The following is a 27,613-nucleotide window of genomic DNA, read 5'->3' as shown; positions in this document are numbered from 1 at the left end:
ACCCTATAATCGATTTTAATTCATCAAGGATAATCAGGGATAGAAACAAAACTTATTATTCACATGGCCTCTATGTTAATAGTCTTGGCATTTCCCCCGCACTTTCCCAGGCAGTTTAAACTCCTGCGCTGTACACGCTGCATCACATTACTGTTTTTGACTGCCGTGTCAGTTGTCTAGGGGTTCTCGAGCTCCCTTATACTTCATGAAGGCAAGTTGTCGTCGTGCTGGAAGCTACAACTTCGAGGGATGGGTTTTGATGCCTTGTTTTTGGTGTTACTTTTTGTTCTACATGCTGCCTGTGATCTGACGGGTATGTAGCCTATACTTTACACTTTGGTGATTCTGGGGTCATTCAGTGGACTAACGGTGTGGATTTAAACATGTCTTTGTAATTGGGATTGCATTGTATCCAGGACGTAATGTTACCGTTTTTGGTCATTCGGAAAACTGAACACGGCGGAAAGTTGAAACCGCCACACCTGGTTCATATCTTATATAGCCCTTTTTTTAGCCACATTACCGAATATCGGACGATGATTCACTGTGAAAATGTTAATGTATTTATTTTACGGTACAGAAACTCGTCTGTAAATTTGAACACGGGGGAAATTATTATGAGCATCAAAAAGTCAGTATTTTTTACGGGGAAAGTTTTATTGACAGTTTTTCTTCCATCAAATTCTGTTAGATATTAAAGACACATGGACACCCTTTTTAATTGTCAAGACCAGCATAATACATTAAATAACAAATCTGTGAAAATATTGGCTAAAATTGGTCCGAAGCCTTGTATAAAAAAAACACCCATGTCGCACAAAATAATTTGTGTGCTTTCCAAACGTGTGCTTACCAAACGTGTCCAAACGACAGTGACTTTTTGTGTAAGGAGGGCCACACCTTCCCGTTATGGGTTGAGTCACTATGGGTGCATTATTAGGCATCGAGAACGAGCATTGGACGCTCGCTTTAGGGCCCTACAAAACAGCATACCCACAGATACTCTCGGGTGCAATTACCTCAGGGGGGGCTGGGTTTTGTTTCCCTTCTTTTGAAAAATGTGAGGTTTTTAATGAGAAGAACGCGGACTTTACCCGGCCACATTAAAGTTTTGTCTGCACATTACAAATGTCATCCGCAAAAAGGGTACCCTACATTTTGAACGGCACTACGACAGTTACAATTTCTTTGCCATTTATTGCAACTTCTTTGCCATTAATTTGTGGGACCAGGGAGAAAATGCCATCTGGTAAAATCTATGACATTTCAAAGGCTGTTTACACAGCATTGAGATTTGGGTTTGTTTCTTTGAGAAAAAGGGAGTGTGCCCGCCCGTAAACGCACCTACCACAGCCCCTCCTAACCCTAACCCTAACCCCAGCCCACCCCACCCCCGCCCGTGATCATCAGTGCACAGCAATCACTGCTACTGTAAGTAATCAACACACAGTGTCTAATTATAATTATTATAGGCCTACAATCGTTATTTTCTGCACTGTTTTGTTCGTAAACAAAATCATGGAAACTTTCTAAAGGTCTCAATGCTGTTGGAAAGTCAGCTTCGCAAAGTACATCGCATGTAATACAGAAAGTTGCAGCTGCAGCCGTTGATGGCAACCTGGACACTTTTTCACATACCGGTAAGCGTTATTATAATACTTTTATGCATCTTTGCTTACAATTAAAGTGGAAAACGCAATTTTTAGTTCATAAAATTATTTGGAAATTCGGGTTGTCTACTTTTCGACCGCCAGTCACTGGCAAAAAGTAAATTCCAAATTTCTGCTAGCAGAAAATGCAGATTTTGCAAAAAATGGTATCACAAAGACAGTGGACACTATTGGTAATTTGTCAAAGACCAGTCTTCCCACTGGGTGTATCTAAACATATATGCATAAAATAACACACCTGTGAAAATTTGAGCTCAATATTATCATGAATGATGAATAAATACAGTTTCCTTTGTGTTTACTAATGAGCGTCTTGTTGGGGTAAGCGCTAAATTATTTCACCATCATTAGCTTCATTAGCTTAATAATGACTATCGAGGATTCTTTTGATGTTTCTTTTTTTCTACAAACGCAAGCTAGCAAGGTTTCCTCATACCACTACAGTATATCGATAGGCGGCTGGGCGGTCCAGTGGCTAAATGGATATACTCTTATGTTTGAAAGAAAACAAATTCTATTTCAAGGTGACTTAATTTATTTAGTTGTGTTGATCTTCATCACTGATGCAATTATAAAGACTAAACTAGGCATGGTATTGGCGCATACAGAAATAATAGGCAGTTGACTGTATCACTCGGCCAGTTCTTTGAAAATGAACAGAAAACGATCCTTTAATTAACCTTTAATTAATCAAGGCGCTCCAAGGTCAAATTCGGTTTAGTGATGAACCAATTCTCAAATAGATAGAGTTATAAACGTGGGGACGCAATAATCTCACGGTAAAATTGTGTGCTAGAAGCTTCTTGAATGTCACTAAAACATAATGGTATTTTACATCAAACTTGAGCCGAGGTCACAGACCGTGTAGTATTGGGGTCTTACCCCCACCCCCACCCCCTCAATTCTTTTCCAAACCGAGTGAATTGCAAAACTGCATTATTTTGTCCTTGGCGTCATAGGTCTTTAATTAATTGCACGAGATTTTATATGAGCTGGAATTTAATTATGCTGAAGTTCACGATTACAAGTTTTGTTTTATTGTTCTACAAAGAAAGCAGCGTTTGGCCGAGTGGACCATTCGGTGACTTCTTCGCAAATGGACCATCGAACAATAAGCTAAAAAGAAGTAAAAAACATGTTTAGCGTCCCCGCCCGCTTCTAAGCGGGCCGTCTCACTTTTTTTCTCTCCCGAAAATATATTTTTTTTTAAAGAGTGAAAAGGGGATATAATTCAGCAAAAAATATGCTTTATGAAAAATAGCCCAGCCGTTTGTATCAAAAAAATATTTCGGCGGCCAATTAAAAAAAAAAAAAAAAAAAAAACGCCTCCTCCTCCCTTTTTTCGAAAAGGGAAGACGCTAAACATGTGATCACTTGAGGACAGCCCCCCTTTAACATGATTTTTCTTGTGTGGACTATTGTAACAGTCATTGTAAAATATTTGTCTTGTTTTGTAGGCCTACTGTCGAGAAAAAAAACCCACCTAGAATACTAAATATTTATAAGCAAAAGGAACTTAACATTACTTGTTTTACAATAACGATAGTACAGGAAGTACAACTTCTTCAGGAAAACTTGTCTCTTATAATTGTAAACACAATAATTAATATTTTTTGAATTTTCAAAATATATTTTCTGGGACTATTTTAAATGATTCTAAAAAAATGATTCTATATTGAAAGCTGCTTTACTTTCTAACCAAGTCAGTTTTTATTTCCATTAGTTTTAAGAGCGATTACCAAAAGTATACCTTTCCTTTAATATTTCTGCATGAACCTCCATTGTAGCTCCAAACCATACCGACCCACATCCATGGTGGCGACTGGACCTGGGTGATGAACACTGCTTGGGCAAAATCATCGTAACACTCAGACAAGGATGTTGTGGTAACACACTAAACTGTTAATTTTGATAATCTTATTTTGTTGCCCCAACTCTTTTCTGAACCCTTTTAAGAACGACAATCAGAGTTACCTTTTTGCCACTGCATGTCTGGCCTGGAATCTTATCTTCGAGAGGGCAAGGCCATTTTCATTTTGCAAAGGGCTCTTTAGTTGAAACATCTTGAAAGCAATGGACAGACACTATTGGTAATTACTCAAAATAATTGTTCGCACAAAAACTTACTTGGTTAAAAACAATGGAGAGTTGTTGATAGTATGAAACATTGTGAGAAACAGCTCCCTCTGAAGTAACATAGTTTTTGAGAAAGAAGTATTTTCTCACAAAAATATTTGAATTTGATTTCGAGACCTCAGAATTTGATTTTGAGGTCTCGAAATCAAGCATCTGAAAGTACACAACTTGTGCAACAATGGCGTTTTTTCTTCCATTATTCTCTCGCAGTTTCAATGACCAATCTGAGTTCAAATGTTCACAGGTTTATTTTGTGCATAATGTTGAGATACAGCAAGTTCTGTTCAGACTGTTCTTTGACAAATACCAAAGGTGTCCAGTGTCTTTAAAGTCAATGCAAAGAGGCACCAAGGCCAAGACCAGTGCCCAATTCCATAAAGCTGCTTCAAAAAAATACCATATTTTTCCTTTAGAACCAGAGTCTCACAAGATGAAACAGTAGTTGGAATCAATATAAACCTTTTGAAAACTCGACATCATCAAGTTGGCAAAAAAAAGGGGCATCTTATCAACAAACTAGGGTGTTGTGAGTAATTAGTTGTGAGACGGAGTCTAATGACCTACATTCTCAATGAACCCTATTGTACCAATTTGATTTGTTTTTTACTCTATTCCCATCCCAAGGTAAAAATCGCTTCTTGGGTGCTGTGGCAAGAGCTGGCGTTCATCCCACACCCACCGAAAACCAGCAGTGCGGCTTGCCGGCCACCGAGGCTCAGTCTGTTCAGGGAACAGTGACGGCTTTTCTGTGTGACCCGCCGAGGACTGCCAAGTTTGTGAGCTTCGACATTGACACATCCAGACCAGAGGTCACAAACGCCATTCTTATGTTGGCAGAGGTGAAAGTTAAAGTGTACACATCTGGAGAATGTGACAAGGGTAAGATAATTAATAATAAATCTTTATGTTACTTTTTAATTTTATAATCTTTCAATACTATATTCTTGTTGGTTTCATTTTATAGTCTATAACTAGTTTTCGCCATTCTCTTATTTTATTTCTACTGTCTGTTACAGTTGATGGAACTTGAAGGTTATCCAGCATTTTGCTGTAACTTGAATGTCTACGAAAATCAATGGTCTTTGCGACCTAATAAGTTTAAATGATCTTAATTGACCAGTGAATACAAAACTGTTGAAATTGAACCGCTCCTTTAGACCATTGAATACTGATGCAATGAAGCATTCATTAAGAAGAAACTATAAATAAATATTCATAAATACCTCAGACAATTTCGTTATCCTATTGGTGGAGAGCGCGTCACGTGGGTGTGTATAAACCTTTTTTTTATGACCGGTAAAAAGTGTTAATTCATGGGCGTGACAGTTTCTTCACTCCTATTGGTCAAGAGCATTGGCTGAAACAGTTGTGCCACATCACGTGATATGCGCACAGCATTCCCCTATAAGGAGTTGTTTACCCGAGGGCAGCGGAGGGCTTTACCATTTCATAGCTGGAGGGGCGTTGTGTTGAAAGATATCATTTAACAATTATAATTTTTGCATTTATTTTACTTTTTGACCAAAAAGTGATGATGTTTTTGACCTAAAAGGTATATGAATGGAAATCAAAGTTTATAATTTACCTCGGCTTCGTCTCGGTAAAATAATCAAGAACCAGGCCTCGTTGGGATTAAACCACTAGTAAAAAAAACCTCTTCACCACACATTGATTCACTTAGTAAACTTGCGGGTACAACCATGTGTAACTCTCTTAGGGTGAGTGTTGGCTCTGGAAAGAGCCGGTTGGGACTCGACGTTTCGAACAGTAAACTCTGCACGCTTTAGGAGAATGCTGGACTGCTGGCCTAAGAGATTCACACATGGTTGTACCCGCAAGTTTACTATTTATTTATAGTTTCTTCTTATTTCATCACACTATGCAAAGCTTCAAATTCAAACAATACTGAAGCATTCATTCTCAAACAAAATTGAACAAGCTGTACTTTTGTTGAAATTGACCGAGGCAAATCTTTAAAATGAGGATTTTTTTTTTTCCATTTTCAAAGATGCCCGGATGAAGAATACAGTTTTCAGCAGGCTCAGTGAAGGACGGTCAATCGGTCACAGTAACCCACTCTCAACAGTGACGGCCACAAGCGTCATAAAATGTGCCAAGTACTGCATGGACAACGCCGGATGCCTGACCTTTGACTTCGCCAGAAGCAATGGTCAGTGCCACCTCCATAATGTAAACCCGACTGACATTGAGCCATCCGACGACGAGGATTTCAGTATCTATGGGTTTTAAATTAATGAAATTACCAAATGCTGAAAATTAATATTATAATAATGTCATTTTATTGTGTTTAGTTTCTACATTTTTAAGCACTTTAGGGTAGTTTGTAAGGTTTAAAGGAGCACCATAAATTGTATTTAAATTATTATTAACAGTTCAGATTTTCCATGTAATTTGTTCATGTATAGTTGTGACGCAACGCCGTGTATAAAAACCCATGCAGTTACATAAATGGTTGGACCACTCGCTGATAATTGCACAAAGAGTGGGAGGAAGGGTAAGAGGGTTAACTACCGTCTTGCCCATGCGGGACCATTCGGGTCAGTATACTTACAACAGCTGGTTGTCTTCCTTTGAAAACAACCAGAATGAGTTATCTACATAGGGTGTGATGGCCGAGTGGTCAAATTCAAGTTCTGGCGGTTTAGTCATCGGAGTGTGGGTTCAAATCCTGGTCATGACACTTATGTCCTTGAGCTAAATGCTTTACTATAACTGCTTCTCTTCACAAAGGGGAATACATGGGTACCTGTGAGGGTAGAGGTTGATATTTTTCTTGAAAAAGCCTTTTGAGCGCCAGGGGAGCTCAGGCTTTGTCCTCCTCAGGGAGCTGAGAAAGATTACAGGAATACTATTTGTCCAATGACCAGGGCACTAATGTTAAGCCCAACATTGTACATTCAATATTGAACATCTAACCTTGTCCAATGCGAGTCAATGCTACAAACAATCCACACCAGGCATAAAAAAAAATGTTATGTTGGCGTAACGGGCTCCCAAAAATAAGGTAGGTAGGGATTTTTTTTCCCCCTCCCAGCAACGAAAATGACATGTTTTCCAATTGTTTAAGCCGGTAGTATACACGATAACAAAACAAAACAAGGCTACACACAACAAATAGTATATTTTTAAACTCTTGATGACATTTATTTAATTTTTATGTCTTTAATAGGTTTTTATCATTAAATTTCTTTCCTTGAAAAAAATACAAATACCCAGGGTCGGGTTAGGCCAACATAATTTTTTTTTTTATGCCTAAACAAAATTTAGTATTTTCCTTCGTTCACTTACCAAATCACAAACAGTATCGGTGTCTTTAATATTTTCTTCTTTTGTTTTGTAACCAAAGTAGAAGGGGCATCAGAGGTTCCTTCTTCAGACAGTGTTTGTGAAAAATGTCAAAGTTTATTTTTTGTATGCGCCGAAGAAAAGCCTCGGTCGCCGCTGTGAGTAGATAGGCAGGGAGCGCCTCTTTCGGCACGTTGGACTTGAAGGATCTAGCCTGAAAAAATGTAAAGAAACTTTTACAATCTTCAAGTGGAAAGAGGGTTTTATATATAGCACAATCGACACTTTCAGACCTCAAATATTATTTTGGGTTTTAACTTTTAGTAAGAAGTCTTAAGTTGAAAAGTTTATGTGTACATTAAATTTTCGGAAGTATGTGTTTGAAAAACACTAGACTGCAGGACTTGTTTGTGGTATTAATGTACTAGCCCAAGTCTTAAAATTCATGGACTCCTCTGGCCAGTGATTCAGTAGGTATTTCCAGCCCTCTTTATTGTGGTAATTTTGTAAGTACTTTAACAAAAAAGCAATCGGACGAAACCTACCTTTTCCAGATGGACATGAGCTGCACTTGCTATATCATAAATCACATCCTTCATCGGTTGCTCGGTACTTCGTCTTAGTATTGCCTCGTGTGATATATTATGCTGACCGGGATAAAAATGAAAAGAATGTAAACCAGTTAAAATATCTAGACAGATAGATGGAGAGATGTCTTAAAATTGTTTAAAACATAAAATTGTTCCAGGGCTGAATACATCAAACTTTACACCTATTCATCAAAACAGAAATGGTGTAATTCCAGTGGAAACAAAATTAACACATGGATTATGACACCCAGAGGTTCGTCAATTTGTTTGTTTGTTCATATGATGTTCCCACCAAGGGAACTCGGTGAACTCCCACAAGGAGTTAATAAACTAAGCTGGCAACAGCCAATCTCTCTCATACAAACATTGGTTTTAACGTCTATGATTATGAGTTGCACAAATCAAGAATTTGTGACTCAGTAACTAGCCGACTATACTTTATACTTATTCTAGTCATTGTGAAATCAACGGTTAGCTTGGTAGGATTCACACCAACAACCTTGTGACAATGATCGGGTACCTTGATGGTTAAGTCCATTGGGAGCATTACTTGTTGCCTACTGATGTTGTATGGTGTAGCCCTGAGGAGTGTCACAATGCCATGTGCTTTACCAATGTGGCTCGCTGCGTGGTCTGCGTTCACATCTTTCACTCCTGCAGGGGTGTGATCATTGTACACAAAATTGACAAGTGTGATCTGAAATGCCCTAAATTCTTCATGATTTTTTTACGAACGATTTGCACCACAACAACTGACCAGCCTGAAGTTTGGACACAAATGCAATACAGCCAAACTGAGGCTGACAGGGAAAATAGTCTAGTAACCTTTCATAAATTGAGAATTAAAACTACCAGAGTCATTGTGTCTGGGAATCGGACAAAGATGGCTGCAGTGTGACAATCTATAGGGCTAAACCAGCCTCGTCTTTCTAACCTTTATTTGACATCTCTCAATTTAAAAGAACTAACTGGAATCAAGAAATAATCATGTATTAAATACTTAGCCCTCCTCCAGGCAAACTAGTAATTAACACATTTTTAACACTTTGTGTCTAACAGAGATTTTCAACATTGTTTTACGAAAAACAAAGCTTGTGTTTTGTGGCCGAGCAGGATTCAATGCCTTTCTGACCTGCAGAGTGTGGGTTCAAGTCCCACATGGGTGTAGTATATAACTCAAGTTTGAACATCACTTGCTACATACCCCAAAAAAGGTGGTAGCATACATACAGTTTGCGCTTTCCTGAGCCTAACGATGCCAGACTAGAAAGAACTGTGAGGAAAAACAATATTAACTCCATTCGTCGGTATTGGAAGTTAACAAACTAGATCCATTTGCCTCCACCCTGTTAACTAGTTTTTCAACTTCCAATATATTGAATATCCACACTCAAATCATGTTATAATTGTACACTGTGCCTATATTTACCAAGTGCTTCCAGTGTAAGATATAGCAGTGATGAGGCTGTGTTTTCTGCATAGTTCTCAACATCTTCAACACTCTGAAACGTTCTGGCATTCAGGGATTGTTCCTGTAATAAAGTAAACAACAATTATTGAACATTACTTGTTTTCACCCGTTCACCAATGATTGAGCAGTACTAGCTGCTAACACTAGCTCATTGGTCTGGAGGTAAGACACCTGCTCTAGCAATACAAAGGTCATTTCTTTATGACCGATGCAAAAATAACATGAAACAAAATAATTGAGACAAATCTTGACAATCAATCACAATTTTTTGTTTCCCCACTATGTTTTTTTTTTGGAAGAAAACATTTGAATATGGGATTTGAGTCATTGCATGGAGGGGTATCAATATGTATATTTGGCTTGCGGTAAATATAACACAATAAAAGAAGGCATGCCAATTCAGTTTGATTGTTATAGTAGTCTCGCCAAAGCAGTCTCCTCAGACATCAGCAGTGTTGCAGGAGAGCTGACGCCATCAACATGGCAAACATTTAACGACTTGTCCACAAGTCTAATGCAATACTCACTCTTGCTTCAACGATTCTCAACAGCCACCGTTTGGATAGGTTGTGCTTGTGGACAGCTCTGTACAGCTCCATGGCAACCGGATGGTGGGGAGGGGATCCCTGAAAATATAGGATCATTGCAGTAGATATCAATGGAAGTGAAGGATGAATAACATGGGCTTTTCGGCAGAATATATCATAAGTAGGGCCTATAGATGGGTTCAGCCTGGATGGGTTTTAATACGCGTCATCTATCGCCATCTTTGATGCTAAACAATGAAAAAGTGCACACGACTACGCGCTACACCTGACTCTCAGCCACTGGTAGCTCCTCACGCGTCCTTAATTCATCAAATAGGGCGGCCGGTGACGCCTATTGCAATCCTTCTATACAAGTAGGGCCTGTATAACATACTAGGTAACTTTTGAAGGGGCACTTAGGCAAAGAACTGGGGCAACAGAAAATGGCCTCTGTGACCTCATACCAGACCTGTTGTAAGGGAGTTATTTTTTAACAGACCTGATATATTTTAGTGATGACATCCTTCCAGAACTGCATCCTCATTAGGCCTATGTGCTGTTCTGTAACTGTGTCGTTAACGGTCGCTGTCTCAACATTGAAGCCTCTGAGAGCAAATACAGAGGATCTAGCTGCTTGTGGGAGCAGGAGGGTACAAAGGAAACTCTCATAATCGTTTTTCCTGGGCAATACAAAACAAAACCAACAATGAAAAGAAATGTAACACACTTTCATTCAAGTACCTTCCATACAATTTGGAAGACTAAATATAAATCATCCTTAATACACCATGTACACTGGCAGCTAAAGCTGAATTGTGAAGGACTACACATGCTTGAGCTGCAATGCATTGCAAGCAAGAACTAGCATGCAACACCCGTGACCCAACCCATCCTGCGGATACGGAGCCATTTTAAGTTTCATAATTGGATTTAAAGGCAGTGGACACTATTGGAAATTACTCAAAATAATTATTAGCATAAAACCTTACTTGGTAACGAGTAATTGGGAGAGGTTGATAGTATTCAAACGCTTTTTTATAGACCAACTCATCCGATCCAAGGCAACGTGTTCCTTTAAATTTGTTTGACAAAACTATTGAAAACATCAAAAAGACACAAACCCTCTGTTTTATAGTGATTGTGATGATTTCTTTATTCTTTATATCATATTTAATTTGGCATGTCAACAAAACTTAAAAAAAAAAATAAAAAATAAAAGGACGATCAACAATTATTTTTATGTGGCCTAATAGGTAAGGTCTCATGTGACAAACTCCAGAATACTCTTTAGTGATTTCGAGAATTAACCATTTTTTTAGCCAAAAAATTGCAAAAATAGTCATGTTTTTTTAACGCACATTTATAAGCAGTGCGCAGTGTTTGTTTACATGCAATATCCACTATAGGTCTCGTGACGCACGGAGCGCAATCGGTAGGTCTCGAAATAAATCAAGCAACTCATTATTATTGAATTGTCCACCCATGGAGGTAGAATTCTACCTCCATGGTCCACCATTGCCAATTTTGGAAAAATATTAACCAAAGACGGAAAGTAAAAGATAAAAGAATCATCAGAGAATTTGTATAGGAATACACAGTGGGGTATTCACAGTTTCACAACAAAAAGCCAACAGAGAGTACAGCAGGTAGCAGTAGCATCACTGCGGTGCATGCTGCGGTTCCAGGCAGTGACCCAGTGACCCAGTTTTAAATACTAACAGAAGAGACGAATTCGATTGGTTGACCAGTTGTTGACGGTCGAAACTCAATTTTTACAAACTTATACTGTAGAAATTATATATTCTCACCTCACTAAATCAATGCAGTATTGCGAGTTATTTGTTGACAATGATTTCCGTTGAAAATTCGTGATTTGTTTGCATAATTTGAGATGTTTCGTTAACAAAACTTTCTTGGATATCAACCTCGCGTGAGCTCCCATGGACGCCGCCATCTTGGAATGTTTGAAGTTTGTACAAACAGCCGTCAACTTTTTAAAAAAAACATACAAAAATAGACGACGGTTTTATGCTCGAACAAGCGCACACAAAGTGTACGTGTGAAATGATCACGTACCACACGTCGTCCGTGCGCGTGCCATAAAATTAATTTCAGCTGTTCGCGAATGGGTAGTTTGGTGCTCGTTGCTTCTCTATAAGAACATTAGTTTTTGTATCATTGAGTCAAGGTGTCATACCTAGATGCACAAGCCCAATTGCGAATAAACTGATCTACCAGCAGATTTGTGGTTATCCAAGTGTCTGGAAGAATTTACCGGGAAAATGGCACTCAGACTTCATGCAAAATCCCTGCTAGTTCTCAGGGAACAATGCACAAAGACATTTGCAACAACATCAGCCGCTAAAACAAGGTATTTCTTAATGAGAATGAGTGCTATAAATATAATCACATAAGTTTGTTGAGCAAGTTGTCAAAACAAACCAGCCTGATCCCAACGGGAGATGAAAAATAAAGGGCATAAACTGGGGCCATGGGGGAGGAGTTATGAGAATTAGTTAATGGGGGGGGGGGGGGGGGGGGGGGGCGGAGTAGTTCTCTCAATATGTTTTCATTGTAAAATATTAATTCAATATTAACTCTTACAAAGTAATTTTCATCAATGTGTTTTCAATTCACAAATTCAACCGCAATGCAACTTTACTTTGGAATTAAAATAAATAAGAAAAAATAGTCGCAACCAGTGTCAAAGTAAAGTTGCGACTGTTTGTGGTGCGATAAGTCAGGTAGGCCCTATAATAGTTGCGATAATGTAACACTCCTCCCGACGGCCACCAGTGCTGCAGCAGGTTCGACTATGCCATGATGACTGAATGGCTGCGGCGGGCAATGTAAACGGACAGCGCTGCAGCACTGGCACTGCCTTGTAACACCCCCTTTCACAGAATGGTTTAGTCCAACAACAAAATAAAGCATTTGCAAAGCCATGCGACAAGTTCAAAATGTAAACCTGGGAATTCGCTGTCCTTTTTCTTCAAAAATGTTTTCTTAATGGTGTTTTGAGTGTTCATTAGACGCTGATGATTAAGTTCGTGCCCTTAGAATTTGTGTCGTGATTTTTGAAAGTTGTAAAAATGGGGCAAATCTGGTGATTAGCTGTCGAAATCATACGTGTTGGACCAGATTGTCATTTGCCGATCATAAGAATCTCGTAACCCTCCGGCCTGGCGTCCGTCGGGAGGAGGGTTACGTTATCGCAACTAGCCAAAGTATAATAAAGTATTAGGGCCCCTAGTGTAGTGAACTATAATTTTGATTTAACTTGCTTGGCATTCAATTCATCTGATGTTCATCACCCAGTTTAGTTCAGACTAAAGCCCGGTTCATACTTCCTGCGAATGCGAATGCGAAGTGAATTTGACATGAATTTGACGTCACACCCTCCTTTCGCAGCGATTATCGCAAGGGAGTAGAGCAGAGTTCAACTGCTGCGAACTGTTCTTTGCGAATTTGTGACGTCAAGATTCGCTTCGCATTCGCAGGTAGTATGAACTGGGCTTCAGAGTCGGATAAATGTCATAGGCCTAATAACACATGATTAATTTAAAGCCATTATACACTTTTGGTAAACAGTATTGTCCAAGTCCCACACTTCGTGTATCACAACTTATATATAAAACAACAAACCTGTGAAAATTTAGGCTCAATCGGTCATCGGAGTCGGGAGAAAATAACGGGAAAACCCACTCTTGCTTGCGCGCGTTTCGCCGTGTCATGACATGTGTTTAAAATAAATCCGTAATTCTCGCTAACGAGAATTTATATTGTTTTACTGTTTTCTCAAAAAGTAAAGCATTTCATGAACTAATATTTCAAGAGAAGTCTTTCACCATTACCTTCTGTAAACCCTGTAAATTATTTGTAAATCTGTGAACTTTTATTTTTTTTTCTGTACCGAAAGGGTCCAATGGCTTTAAGTATCAACAAATATTATAAAGTGCAAGCTTTTTTTTAAAATTTCATTCATGCCCTCATAAACAAACAACGCAAATACAAAAGGACAAAACATAGAAAACATATCAAGACAATCAATTTGTGATTAACTTGCTATTCGCAGTCTTTTTTTCTGATTAATAATTACATTTTACTAAACAAGGGAATAGAAAATTGGCCTTCATTTATTAAATCTACCTTTAACATTTTGTTCTGTCTGTTTTATGCAAATTTCAGCTGGTGGCCCCATGTGGAAATGGGCCCACCTGACGCGATCCTCGGGGTCACCGAGGCATTCAAGCGTGACACCAACCCTAACAAGATGAATCTGGGAGTTGGAGCATACAGGGATGATGAGGGCAAACCATTTGTTCTCTCATCAGTAAGAAAGGTAAAACATTCATGAGACAAAAGATAAAGGGCTCAAGATCAATTCGCAACCCTCCATCCTCCTGATAGTCAGAAACCATTTCATCAGTAAGAAAGGTAAAACATTCATGGGACAAAAGATAAAGGGCTCAAGATCAATTTGCAACCCTCCATCCTCCTGATGGTCAGAAACCATTTCATCAGTAAGAAAGGTAAAACATTCATGGGACAAAAGATAAAGGGCTCAAGATCAATCGCAACCCTCCATCCTCCTGATGGTCAGAAACCATTTCATCAGTAAGAAAGGTAAAACAATCATGTGACAAAAGATAAAGGGCTCAAGATCAATCGCAACCCTCCATCCTCCTGATGGTCAGAAACCATTTCATCAGTAAGAAAGGTAAAACATTCATGGGACAAAAGATAAAGGGCTCAAGATCAATCGCAACCCTCCATCCTCCTGATGGTTGCAAACCATTTCTTTGCAGTATGGACTATAATATGTAGTGAAAATGTGATGGACTAGTAAAAATGACAAGCTAACTGGTTCTGCTGGCCGGTCACGTAAAAGGTTAAGGGTAAACCCTGCATGCTTTTCAGCTGATCAGCTAATTTCCTATTTTGGGGTTCTCAGCTGTGACATTGGGAATTTAAAAAAAATTCACAAAGTTTTGCAGTCCCTGGCACTTTCCTTTAGATTAGAGTTCTATTAACACAGCTAATTGGGCTGAACGAAGTTTCTCAGAGACGCTCGAAACTTGTCCTGTTTGATTGCATTGATATGAGAGAATGGACTATACAGAAAATGAAATTATTTGATTAAAAAGTTAAAGATGCTATGTCAGATTTTTGGTCCCAAACATTAAAACTTAGATTTTTTTGAGTGAATGGTATTTCAAAGAGTATCACCCGCTCTAACGAAAAAAAAGTTTAACTTTTACTTTTAATGGTCAGGAACCATGACAAAAATTAAAAAAGTTTCTTATAAAACACATAAGAATTGGTCACGAGATATATTGTCAGGATCCCGACAAAAACTATTTTTGAGCACTTTATTTCACTACTACTAATAATTGGCGGACTTTTTCGAGCAATGGCTCAAGTGAAAGCTTGTAACTTTCTCGACCCCCATCAAAATACCTATTGAATTTTAAATCAAAATTTTGGGTCAAATTGGCCAAAAATCTGACATAGCATCTTTAATTAGTTATCGACTAACTAGTGATTTTGTTGGGCCAGCGGCTGCAGCTGGGTTGCACAGTCTTGAACAGGGACTTGCTACCATGGGTATTTTCTAACCAGCCCTTTCTCTCTTTAATAACAGGCTGAGTCAATAATAGCAGCCAGCAATGTTGACCATGAGTACCTCGGTATTACTGGCCTTCCTGACCTGACCAAAGCTTCGGCCAAGCTTGCCTTTGGGGATGACAGCGAAGTTGTTAGCAGCGGAAGGGTAAGAATTAATCATTGTTTATTAGGCCACATAAAAAAAGAAAAATTGTTGATTGTCCCCGCCCGACTGTTCAAAACCCCCCGACCCCATTTTAGGTGTTCGGGCCAACAGCCCGGAACACCTCTTATTTTGTTTTGTTTTTTTACTTCTTAATACTTCTTCTTCTGAATCTTCTTTGTCCCCTCACAAAAACACATTTCCCAAACTTGTATGAACTTGGAACTTCGCGCATAGTTTGATATTCATTAGGAGAGGAAACCGTATGAGTTACGTCATGGTGACGTCGTCCATTCTTGAGTTATGAAAATTCAAAGTTTATTATTTCAAAAAATCATAACTTTTGATCTACGCAAGGGATACTTATAATCAATACGTCATCGGAATCGTCATTAAAAACTCCGTAAACGCCTCACAGACATGACCCCATTTTGATTCGGCTCAAAAGAGAGGTTGAAAATTTCAGAATTCACGTCTAAAGAACAACGTAAATCCCCCGTTGGTATGTGCATAAACATTACACTTAGGCAGACACACAACGTGTAGTGTATTAGCTGTGCGGGAGAGTCACGCTCCAGTGATCATCCATAGAGCGCGAAAAAGCTTCATGTAGAATAGTCTTTGTCAAGGCAATTAAGAGTCAGTTCAGGTAAATATTTGACATAGTTGCTCACGGTCAAAAAATGAATTTTTTTTATACTTTGTTGGTGGAAGGGCCTTGGGTTGCAAAGAAACAAAATTGCATTTTCAATTCTATATATAGCCCGTTGCCATGGTTACGGCTCATTTTGTTTTTTTGGCCATTTAAGGCCGATTTTGGGGTTTGAAAAACTGGTTTTTAGCTCATATTTACAACTCCACCCCACCAAAATGCAAAATTATTTCAAAAAACCTTTTATACCACTACAAAGTATCATCCTTGGCCTTCCTTGAGAAAAAAAATTATTGCTTTAAATATCACCCTTGTGCTATTTTTGCATCATGCATTACAGTATGTTTTTAGAACTTGCAAAATCGACATTTTTACCCTATTTATATTTGGACCCCAAAATGTCAACTTGCCAGAGGGCTCAGAAAATTTCCTTTTGGCTGTGATTAGGGCCAACATTGGTCTTTCCATATCTGGTGTCAAAAACTTGGGCAATTGTATCTTGTTGTGACAGTACTGCCTCAAAACTACCATCCACAAAGTATAAGAAAAATATTCCTTTTTTTTTTACCGTGGACACGTATGTCGATATTATGTGAAAAGACCCTTAAAAAGTCATTTATCACGTTTTGGGGAAAAAAGTCTAGTTTGAGGCAGTACTGTAACAACAAGATACAATTGCCCAAGTTTTTGACACCAGATATGGAAAGACCAATGTTGGCCCTAATCACAGCCAAAAGGAAAATTTTCTGAGACCCCTGGCAAGTTGACATTTTGGGGTCCAAAAATAAATAGGGTAAAAATGTCGATTTTGCAAGTTCTAAAAACATACTGTAATGCATGATGCAAAAATAGCACAAGGGTGATATTTAAAGCAATAATTTTTTTTCTCAAGGAAGGCCAAGGATGATACTTTGTAGTGGTATAAAAGGTTTTTTGAAATAATTTTGCATTTTGGTGGGGTGGAGTTGTAAATATGAGCTAAAAACCAGTTTTTCAGACCCCAAAATCGGCCTAAAATGGCCAAAAAACAAAATGAGCCGTAACCATGGCAACGGGCTATATATAGAATTGAAAATGCAATTTTGTTTACTTGCACCCCAAGGCCCTTCCACCCACAAAGTATTTAAAAAATTCATTTTTTGACCGTGAGCAACTATGTCAATTATTTACCTGAACTGACTCTTAAAACATGCATGCCCCTTACAATAACTTATAAGTTCATATTTCCTAAACCACATAAGCTATTTTTTACAATCTATACATCATATGAAAGGGCTTTTCGTACTTTACAAAAATGGATATGTTGGTGAACTTTTGTTGACCTTTTGACTTGTTTAAACCGGAAGTGACTGTGAAATTATTTGAAAAGGCGTTATTTAATGGCTTTTAGCTTTACCATCACATCATAGGCTTTAACTCCCGGAAACCGAACACCTAGAGTTTGTTCACAAACTCCCAATGTCTAGTTTTTTTGTTTTGTTTTCAAAATGTACAGGTTTGAAAAGATGATTAAAGAAGGTTTTTATTCATGTTGGCAAAGCAAGAACAATTCTTCAAATATTTACTTGGGCTACACACTGTGCTTAGTTGTTTGAAAAAGTGGACAAAAAATGTAATCTAGGAGTAAAATTTGTTTGACAAAACTATTGAAAACATCAAAAACACACAAACCCTCTGTTTAATAGTGATCTGGTGATTGTGATGATTTCTTTATTCTTGATTTCATATTTGGCATGTCAACAAAACCTCCCTCCCCCATCCGCAAAAAAAAAAGAACGATCAAAATTTTCTTTTTTTATGAAATGAAAAAAAAATTGTAATTACCTGGTTCTTGTGATTGATTAGCTTAATTAGTGGACTACCTATTTGGCGGCACAGGCTGTATACTCCCCAGGGAGCTGAGATGGTTTAAGGAATAATTAAAGGCCCAGTGATCAGGGATAATAATGTTCAGGCGCCATGATCGTCACTGCGTGACGGACCTGAATGCTAAACAAGAAGCCACTTTTATTATTATTATTACTTGTATTATTATTATTATCCATAAATTTTTTGTCGCAAAATGTTCAACGAGTAACTGTTTTTCTCACCCCAGAATGTAACAGTCCAAGGTATATCTGGGACAGGTTCTCTTTGCATCGGGGCAAACTATCTCTCCAAGTTCTTCCCTGGCAACAAAACCGTGTATCTCCCCAAACCCTCCTGGGGCAACCATACTCCAATTTTTAAGTAAGTATAGTTCAGGGATGAGTTATAATGGCACCCGAGGTGAAGCAGAGGATGGCATTTGCCCCCAAGGTTTTGACAAAACCCATGGACCCCCGTTACAGCGTGCAACAATTGTTTTGTTGTACCTTGGTTACATTATTATAATTATTCTTCTCAATTATGTTGCCATCTTCAAATACGACGGAGTATGCATAGCAGACAAACAGTTGTTCAAATAAGAAACAATTCTTCACTGTTCCCTCGAACCCACGGGTGTTTGGTACACATCACTGGAAATCAGCCAATGATGGGAACGATCAAGGTGATGTAAACTGGTTAACAAAACTCATGTTACCCTCTGCGCTGTGCAGCCGATGGTACATGCGTTTTTGTATCCCATTACGTGATTGGTTCTCGACCAATGAAACTTCACAATTTGTAACTGAGGTATAACAATAGTGCTTGAAAGCTTTTAGCATACAACCATATCACGGCTCGAGTTTCGGGGGGAAAACCCACGAGACAGCCGTGAGGATTGTGTCTCTAAGCAAGACACTTAACCATTATTGCTATAGGGAATGAACTCACCTTTCAGCTGACCTAAATGCCCGGTGCAATAAATGCGTTGTTAGTAAGCTACATTCACACTTTGCGTTAAAAACTTGACAAAGTGAATCTAGATCATTTTTTACTTTTTCCCTAACAGGCATGCAGGTCTGGATGTGCAAGGGTATCGGTACTATGACAAAGAAACGTGTGGCTTTGATGCTGCTGGGGCTATGGAAGATATTTCGGTAAGAAAAATAAAAAGATTTATTTGGGTACCCTTAAAAAAAAAAAAAACTGTCAACAATCTTTTTAACCACTTTAAGATGGAGGCCGTATTAAAGACACTGGACACTATTGGTAATTGCCAAAGACAGGTTCTCTCACTTTGTGTATCTCAACATATGCAAAACATGACAAACCTGTGAACATTTGAGCTTAATTGGTCGTCGAAGTTGCGAGATAATAATAAAAGAAAAAACACCTCTATCACACGAAGTTGTGTGCTTTCAGATGCTTGATTTCGAGACCTCAAATTCTAATTCTGAGGTCTCAAAATCAAATTCGTGGAAAATTACCTCTTTCTCGAAAACTACGTCACTTAAGAGAGAGCCGTTTCTCACAATGTGTTATACTATAGCATGAACAGCTTCCCATTACTCGTACAAAGTAAGGTTTTATGCTAATAATTATTTTGAGTAATTACCATCATAGTGTCCACTGCCTTTAAGATGCACAATTTTCATGGATTTAGATTTGGGTCCAGATGCATTTCAAGCTTCTGGAAAGTTTGAAACTTTTTGTAAATTATATTGTTGTGAGGGATTTGACAGGAAACAATTGGGTTTTCTTGACTGTCTCTTTAAGTGAGAGTGTTTTCTTTTAAAAATCCACAGAAAATCCCAGAGAAGTCTATTATCATCCTGCATGCCTGCGCTCACAATCCAACAGGAGTGGACCCTAAGGTAAGCTGCCTGATAATCTTGAACTTTGACCTGAACCTTGTACTTTGATAATGCATTTTTAGTCAGGTAAACTTAAACTTGTTTGTGTTGTGTGATGTAAAATTTAGTTTTAAATGACTTCATTTGTGTGTTTTTTTATGACATGGATATGATAAAAATTCCCTTGAAGTGTTCCTAAATATATTGATTCACTTAAAAATTCCCTTGAAGTGTTCCTGTGTTTGTTTTTTCATGAGAGAATAAGATACGCTATTTTAAATGTGCACAATAGCAGATCGTATGTTCCACTTTTCCAAAAAAAATTATAACACCTCTTTTTGGCACTAATTTAACAATAATAATTATTGAGATGATAAACAGATGATTTACTGCTATGTAGTAGTCAGTAGTGATAGAAAAAAAAAAAACCTAAAAACTCTGCAAGAATTTCTTTTTTTATCTGTTAATTTCATATCTTTGAATTTTCCCCCCCAGCCAGAGCAATGGAAAGAAATGGGCAAACTGATCAAGGTAAGACTTTAACACTGATACAAAAAAAACCTGAAACAATCTAGATAGAAAGTTGTTTACTTTTGTGTGGAACAAATAAAAGCTTAATGGGAGTGGGATGGATTTGAACTTGTGACCTTCAGATTATTAAGCTCTCATTATTTATATAATTTGTGGCATTGCATGGTGAGGTATCAATATATATTTGGTATGCAGTAACACCATGTGTACCGTCTTGCAAGACGGAGTTCGTTCTTTAGAGAACTGTCTTGCTGTATGTTCTACTCGGCGGAGTATATTTTTCAAGTTAATTATAATGTGTTTAAAAACTTACTTCCAACAGGAGAGGCAGCTGTTCCCCTTCTTTGATATGGCGTACCAGGGCTTCGCCAGCGGGGACCTCGCCAAAGACGCCTGGGCTCTGAGGCATTTCCTCGACGAGGGTCACACGGTTGCCCTCGCCCAGTCCTACGCCAAGAACATGGGACTGTACGGCCAGAGAGTGGGCGCATTCAGCCTGGTTTGCGCAGACGCTGAGGAGGCCAAGCGCTGCGAGTCTCAGTTGAAAATCATCATCAGGCCCATGTACTCCAACCCGCCGGCCTATGGGGCTAGAATTGCAAGCACTATTCTCAATACACCAGAACTTAATGCAGAATGGTAAGTTTCTATGTTTCTATCTGGAGTTTTTTTTTTTTAACAGGCATGAAACATGTCCTATTTTAATCTTACTTTTGTAGTTTTTTTAGTTTTTTTCCCTCACTTGCTTGAAAAAATCAGGAGAAAATTTGAATCCATGCGATGAATAGGTGGTGTAGAAATTAAAGCGATGGACACTATTGGTAATTACTCAAAATAATTATTAGCATAAAACCTTACTTGGTACTGAGTAATGGGGAGAGTTTGATAGTGTAAAACATTTGGAGAAACTGCTCCCTCTGAAGTTACGTAGTTTTGGAGAAAGAAGTAATTTTCCACAAAGTTGATTTCGAGACCTCAGAATTAGATTTTGAAGTCTCAAAACCAATCATCTGAAAGCACACAACTTCGTGTGATGGGTGTTTTTCCTTCCATTATTATCTCAAAACTTCGACGACCAATTGAGCTCAAATTTTCCCAGGTTTATTTTGTTATGCATATGTTGAGATACACCAAGTGAGGAGACTGGTCTTTGACAATTACCAATAGTGTCCAGTGTCTTTAACCCCCTTCTATCTGACTGCAATGGTTTTGAATGGTAGATAAGCTAAAGACCAATCTGCAGTATGATACCTGGTGGTTAATGCATCTTCACAGCACACTTTTAATGTTCCTTAACTACCTGACCATTCAATTTCATCCTCTGTGGTTTTGAGTGGTTAACAGCCTGCAATATGATATCATGGGGTTAGTACATCTACAGTTAACCCTCCTACTATCTGACCACTTAATTTCAACTGTGGTTTTGAATGGTGCCAGCATGTGCAAAATGATATGTAGTCATTGCATCTATGTCAGTACATACAAGCACACAGTTAGTTAGTTCGTTCTGTACACAGTAGTTTCACCATACACAACCCTTGCTATGGGGGACTTTTTTTTTCTGGAAATACTGTGTTATCAAATACTGTGTAATCGATAATGTCTGCCTACTTAGAACTACTTTACCTGGTAAGTCTGCTGCCATCCTAGTGTTCCAAAGTCCCCATTGGATGGGTTTGAATTGGTTGGTCCACTTGGAGAACAGTAGGGGCTTATAATTAGCTTAAAAAGTTGATCATTCAATTAATTTTCAGGAAGAAGGAGTTAGAGTTGATGTCTGGTCGTATCATCACAATGCGAGACCATCTGGTAGCTAACCTGACTAAGGAAGGGTCTACCCGGGACTGGTCACACATCACTGATCAGATCGGCATGTTCTGCTTCACTGGACTCAAACCGGACCAGGTATGTTCATGTTTATATTAGGATGGAGTACCCCTTTAGCCCCCCTCCCCTATTTGAATGAAAATAGAACCTTGATTTGGTTGTCATGGCCGAGTAGTTTAGGGCATCAAATTTAAGTTCTGGTAGTTAAGGCATCAAAGTGCGGTTTGAATCTTGGTTGTAAAACTTGGTTGTGCCCTCAAGCACGATGCTTTACTATAAATGGATACCTGCGAGGGCATAGGTTGATACTTTGTACAAAAAAGCTTTTGGAGAGCCATGATAGCCCAGCCTGTATACCCCAAGGGAGCTGAACAAGATTTTCAGAATGTTATTGGCCAAAACACCAGGGCACTAATGTAACGCCTTGATACGATTATTGTAAAATGTGCTATATAAGCATTTGTTATTCATATTATTATTAGGCCCTGTTGAACAAATGTAACATTTGAAGCACCTTACTACATGTACACCAGGGCCCAACTTCATAGAGCTGTTAAGCACAAAAATTTTCTTAGCATGAAATTTCTCTCTTGATAAAAACAGGATTACCTACAAAATTTCCATTTGTTGCATATTGCTTGTTACTGGTAATCAGCTGTTGTTTGCTTATCCTGAAAATCACATGGAAATTTGGTTGGTAATCCTGTTGTTAATGAGAAGAAATTTCATGCTAAGCAAATTTTCGTGCTTAGCAGCTCTACGAAATTGGGCCCAGGCTGTATGCTTCACGGAGGCAATATCCTCAACTGGAGGCATAACAAGTCATAACCCGTTTTATCATTAACACGTTTGTTGACAAGTACGAAGCAGCGTTGGTGTCCCATCATTTAGATCAGGATTAGGGTTTTTCGTTTGGTAGCTAACCTGAGCTAGCACTCCGCTTGATACAACTCTTTTAAAAATAAGAAGTTTGGTATTTTATTAAGTTTACAATATGTTGAAGAATACTCTTTACTGTTATGCCATAATGACAATAGAGTATTGGTGCGACAAAGATATTCAATATAAATAATATGGGTGTGTTTAATGAGAATGACTTAAATTGAGCAGTCGTGAATGTTCAATTGAGTAAGTCGTTTTATTTCTGGTCACGGAACCAGAAGGATGCCTCATACATGAACTTATACACTGTAGCTTGCAAGCCATACCTGTGGACCAAGGGGGCTTGTTATGTGAAAGTTTCAGCTAAACACCATAGTTACCTGCTGAGAAATCAGCAAAAAGTTTGACAGTATTTTTACAAGATCGACAAATCTACGCACATTAAGCGAGATGATAGCAGGGCACCAACTGCATCTCTCTGGCCACAGCATTCATGATCAGACAGCCACCTACAGAAATCTAAGAAATGATTTGTGCATGAATCGTTCCTAAGATGACAAAATTGTTGGGTAAATATTTGTGCAAACCATACTTTACCATGGGAATCCTTTTTTCAAATTAGTTTAACCCAACAGCCATGTACAGTGCTTACCACTAAGTAAGTCTTTATGGTCATTATTTTTTGTTAAACCTTAATATCAAAGTATGACCTTACCTTTAAAGGCAGTGGACACTATTGGTAATTGTCAAAGGCCAATCTTCTCATTTGGTGTATCTCATCATATATGCATAAAATAACAAACCTGTGAAAATTTGAGCTCAATTGGTCGTTGAAGTCGCGAGATAATGGAAGAAAAAAACACCCTTGTCACACGAAGATGTGTGCTTTCAGATGGTTGATTTCGACACTTCAATCAATTCTAAACTTGAGGTCTCAAAATCAAATACGTGGAAATAACTTCTTTCTCGAAAACTACGTCACTTCTGAGGGAGCCGTTCCTTACAATGTTTTATACTATCAACCTGTCTCCATTACTCGTTACCAAGTAAGGTTTTATGCTGATAATTATTTTGAGTAATTACCAATAGTGTCCGCTGCCTTTAATGCAATTAGTCTATTTCGTGTGTTTTTTTTTCGGGCTGCATGCAATTATTTCAACTTCCTTTTCAGGTGGAGAAGATCACCAAGGATTTCTCGGTCTACCTGACGAAAGACGGTCGAATCTCCGTCGCCGGTATCTCATCTAAGAACAACGCCTACTTGGCCCATGCCATGCACGAAGTCACCAAGTGAAGGAATGAAGAGGAACAATTCTTGTAGACCCCTTTCAAATGAGTTGTATACTAAAGCTACCCTACATGTAGGTGTTGTTTAAGTCATCGTAAATCCCCATCTTGAATCAAGATGCAGCCACGTTCATCCAATCAGATCAATGTAACCAAACTGAGGCTTGGAGGAAAATAGTCTGGTACCGGTTTGGTTCAATTGTAATCTTCATTTATGGTAATTGTTGAAGACTCATCAATATATTTATCTCATACAGTTGTGTGTAAACCATTGATAGATCCTCAGTAATGAGGTCAAGTGGGGGTCGCAGCTGCTGGTAGCCCTTTAGAGTGTACCAAAGTCTTTAGTGTCATCAGCCTTTGGAAACATATTTTGTCCACTTAAAGCCTTAAACGTTAATGCTTTCATTTGCAAGGGGTCTGTTACCGCATCTCAATTTTTTCCTATTTCTGATAAAAAAAATTATTTCCTTCTTCCATGTTGTCAACTTGAGTTTCTTCTAAACTCTGAGAAAATTTTGAATTTGTAAATTTTATAGGAAAATGTTGGGATGTGGCCATTTTGGGGAAAACCACGGTTTAGGCTTGGGTGCTTGTTTAGGGATCCTGTTCGAAGTCCTGTACTGAAAGTGCATGCTTTTTTTCGAAACTACCGACAGAGCCCAAGGCTGAGCCTAAGCCAAAGCCGTGATTTCGAAAAGGGCCTACAATACATTTTAAAGATTAATATACTGGTCTTGTTTCCTGTTCCATAGATATATGAAAATAGGTGTACTAAAATGATGAAAACAATTTGTAGTACAATTAAAGAATGGTTATTTTCAATATTTCAATATTTTAAAAATACTATAAAGTTGGTTACGGCTTGATAACAACCAGCTGTACTTGGCAGCTGGGCCCAACATCATAGCTCTGCTTACTGCCGAATTATGCGCTTACGATCAAAATTCTCCACTTTTTGTGCAAGCACCGAATTTCTTCGCTAGCTGTGTAAGCGAAGAATGCCTAGTAGTGTGGAGTATGCAAGGGCTCATACAAAAAGTCCCTGCTAACCCCTGAATGACTTAAGGGCTAAATTCCCTGTTTGTGTAACCATAATTGGGCCCAAGTCACTAGACAAATTCAGTAACTATCTCTCTTCACACCTAATGTACTCGGATTTGTGTATCCTTAATCGTGCCTAGCATGCCCAAGTTAGCATTGTTGAGGTATGTTGGACCCTAGGAGTGCGCTTTTTGGTTTGGGTGTCTACAGCTAGACAAAAAATTACCCAAACTAAATAGTGTCAACGGTATTCTGTCCACTATACCTCAAAATGGCTTATTACTAAGCCACCTCAAAATGGCTAATTACCAACAATCCATTTTTAGGTATGTTGGACACAATACTTAGCATGCATGCTTCAAAGATTTTAACATAGTAGTTTTGAGTGTGTAGTTTTGGATGACAATTCAATTTCTTTAAACTTCACTTTTACGGTGTGCATTCTTACAATAAATACACAGCCATTGGATGGTCTACCTTAAGTTAGATAGAGATTTCTTTGCTGTTTGAGGCACATCCAGTGAGTGTAAACTTATTTCAGCAGTGATGGTTTTTTAAAGATTAAACTCTGAACTCACTAGGGGTTATTTGCTCCTGAAGTTGTAGACTTGATTTCAAGTCTTAGATCGTGGTTATTCCTCTGCATCAGCCACAAAAAATACATCAGCCACAAAAAATGCCCCAACTCACAATTTCATAGGATAGTGACATGGGTGAATCTACAAGAGGGGGGCGCTATTTCAGGCAATAATGTATTGGCTATCGGGGAGACTAAAAGCCACGATCGCAGACTTGAAACCAAGTCTACTGAAGTTGGACTGGGCAGCAATTTTGTTTTCGTACCACACGCTGGTCATCGAATACATGCATAAGGTATGGCCACTTTCCCGGATCCCTTCACTGTTGACCTCGTGACCAGCATGTGGTAAAAAAAAATACATTGCGACTTCTGACACTTCTGACACCATGTTCTAAACCATCTTCTAAAGATGGCAAGACTCCAGTAGTAGCATTTACTGAAAGTGGTTTATTCACAGTCCATGACATCATCATACAGCAAGGCTACGGTGGCCTATTAATGCCACTCCATAACAGGCAACAGAAACCATCTGCTGGCAGCAAGTTAAGACAAAATTTACAAATAAAGATTTTCCAAAATTAAAATTGAAATGGTTAGTCTTTGATAAAGTCTTTGGAACAGTGAGATAGTGCCAAATTAATAACAATAATAATAGTGGCTTGTTTAATATAGTGCGCATATCCATCACTCAGTGATGCTCGAGGCAGCTGAACTGTACATAACAGCGTAAAAATAGTTAAAGGCAATGGACACTATCAGTTATTACTCCAAATAATTGTTAGCATAAAAAGTTACTTGGTATTGAGCATTGGAGAGCTGTTGCTAGTATAAAATGGCTCCCCCTGAAAAAATGTAGTTTTTGAGAAAGAGGTAATTTCTCACTCAAATAATAAAATACTTCAGCTGAAGCCTTTTATTATGCGTCTGAAAGCACACAAAGTAATGCAACAAAGTATTTTTTCTTTCATTATTCTCTTGATGACCAATTGAGCCCAAATTTTCACAGGCTTGTTATTTAATCCATATAATGGGATACACCAAGTGACAATACTGGTCTTTGACAATTACCAAATGTGTCCCATGCTTTAAACTGATACAGATTTGAACAATTTCGTTATGAAGGGACTTTCATCTTCCCTTCAACGCATTTGTTGTCATATTCACAAATAATTTTGTAAAGATATTTGAAAATTAGTTTTCACATTAATATAAAAACATAACATTCAGTTATAGTCTAACGGTGGGATCAAACTATATAATTTTGTGGAAACCACAATTCAAAATGTGTCTAAAACTGCCTGCATTGTTGATTAAAAAAAATCTAAGTGAATAAATGTGTGAATTTAAGGTGAATTCTATTACATATTGTATCATTTTGTTTATTGGAAAGGCTCAGGTCTGTTATGCAAGGCCTTTTGCATGTGCAACTTGTGACTGGTGTTCTGCTCATTTCTGCTAAGCAAAAAATTCTTAAGCAACATTTTTTTGCATAAGCTCTATGAAATTGGGCCATGGTAAATTTGTGTCCACAGTGGCGCTATCACGCAGAGCTCACTATATTTTTACCACAATTGTCCTCAATACTGTTTAGTTTGCTCTTGAGTTAAATATTCACCCTCTAGTCGCTAATGCACCTTTGTTA

The 27,613-nt window shown here is 38.3% G+C and overlaps 3 protein-coding genes across 7 annotated transcripts; 2 read left to right on the top strand and 1 right to left on the bottom strand.

Annotated features, from left to right (window-relative positions):
* The first annotated feature begins 157 nt into the window (after positions 1 to 157).
* LOC117289406 (fucolectin-like) lies at positions 158 to 6,504 on the top strand. Of its 2 annotated transcripts, XM_033770520.1 has the most exons (5): positions 158 to 313; positions 1,536 to 1,640; positions 3,458 to 3,556; positions 4,431 to 4,685; positions 5,815 to 6,504. In XM_033770520.1, the coding sequence occupies exons 1-5, from the start codon at positions 250 to 252 to the stop codon at positions 6,054 to 6,056; spliced, it is 765 nt and encodes a 254-aa protein (XP_033626411.1). In that variant the 5' UTR covers positions 158 to 249; the 3' UTR covers positions 6,057 to 6,504. The 2 variants fall into 2 exon arrangements, with proteins under 2 accessions (XP_033626411.1, XP_033626412.1); XM_033770521.1 differs by lacking the exon at positions 3,458 to 3,556.
* LOC117289405 (NADH dehydrogenase (ubiquinone) complex I, assembly factor 6-like) lies at positions 4,603 to 11,645 on the bottom strand. Of its 4 annotated transcripts, none has more exons than XM_033770518.1 (8): positions 11,509 to 11,645; positions 10,200 to 10,380; positions 9,701 to 9,799; positions 9,132 to 9,234; positions 8,223 to 8,356; positions 7,658 to 7,759; positions 7,116 to 7,326; positions 4,603 to 4,667 (listed from the first exon to the last, which is right to left on the bottom strand). In XM_033770518.1, exons 1-7 carry the CDS (start codon positions 11,640 to 11,642, stop codon positions 7,141 to 7,143), a joined length of 939 nt encoding a protein of 312 aa, XP_033626409.1. In that variant the 5' UTR covers positions 11,643 to 11,645; the 3' UTR covers positions 4,603 to 4,667; positions 7,116 to 7,140. The 4 variants fall into 4 exon arrangements, with proteins under 4 accessions (XP_033626409.1, XP_033626408.1, XP_033626407.1 ...); XM_033770517.1 differs by lacking the exon at positions 4,603 to 4,667 and adding an exon at positions 5,964 to 6,043; XM_033770516.1 differs by lacking the exon at positions 4,603 to 4,667 and having other exon boundaries at positions 7,014 to 7,326.
* Positions 11,646 to 11,900: 255 nt separating this feature from the next.
* Positions 11,901 to 26,327, top strand: LOC117289564 (aspartate aminotransferase, mitochondrial-like). The gene is made up of 10 exons (XM_033770721.1): positions 11,901 to 12,071; positions 13,889 to 14,042; positions 15,345 to 15,473; positions 18,218 to 18,351; positions 19,037 to 19,124; positions 19,773 to 19,841; positions 20,316 to 20,351; positions 20,674 to 20,990; positions 22,106 to 22,256; positions 24,232 to 26,327. The coding sequence occupies exons 1-10, from the start codon at positions 11,983 to 11,985 to the stop codon at positions 24,352 to 24,354; spliced, it is 1,290 nt and encodes a 429-aa protein (XP_033626612.1). The 5' UTR covers positions 11,901 to 11,982; the 3' UTR covers positions 24,355 to 26,327.
* Positions 26,328 to 27,613: the final 1,286 nt, after the last annotated feature.

The sequence above is a fragment of the Asterias rubens genome, chromosome 4 (assembly GCF_902459465.1).
Source record: "Asterias rubens chromosome 4, eAstRub1.3, whole genome shotgun sequence".
Lineage (NCBI taxonomy): Eukaryota > Metazoa > Echinodermata > Asteroidea > Forcipulatida > Asteriidae > Asterias > Asterias rubens.
Note: the sequence above shows the minus strand (reverse complement) of the source record. Positions and strands in the feature narration are given on the sequence as shown.

Coding starts and splice junctions, on each gene's coding strand:
- LOC117289406 (XM_033770520.1), top strand. CDS start 250: ATGGGTTTTGATGCCTTGTTTTTGGTGTTACTTTTTGTTCTACATGCT. Junction 314..1,535: donor TGCTGCCTGTGATCTGACGG/GTATGTAGCCTA, acceptor AACTTTCTAAAG/GTCTCAATGCTGTTGGAAAG. Junction 1,641..3,457: donor GGACACTTTTTCACATACCG/GTAAGCGTTATT, acceptor CCTCCATTGTAG/CTCCAAACCATACCGACCCA.
- LOC117289405 (XM_033770518.1), bottom strand. CDS start 11,642: ATGGGAGCTCACGCGAGGTTGATATCCAAGAAAGTTTTGTTAACGAAA. Junction 7,760..8,222: donor CAATGGACTTAACCATCAAG/GTACCCGATCAT, acceptor TATCCCGGTCAG/CATAATATATCACACGAGGC. Junction 7,327..7,657: donor CTCATGTCCATCTGGAAAAG/GTAGGTTTCGTC, acceptor ACATTTTTTCAG/GCTAGATCCTTCAAGTCCAA.
- LOC117289564 (XM_033770721.1), top strand. CDS start 11,983: ATGGCACTCAGACTTCATGCAAAATCCCTGCTAGTTCTCAGGGAACAA. Junction 12,072..13,888: donor ACATCAGCCGCTAAAACAAG/GTATTTCTTAAT, acceptor TGCAAATTTCAG/CTGGTGGCCCCATGTGGAAA. Junction 19,125..19,772: donor GGGCTATGGAAGATATTTCG/GTAAGAAAAATA, acceptor AAAAATCCACAG/AAAATCCCAGAGAAGTCTAT.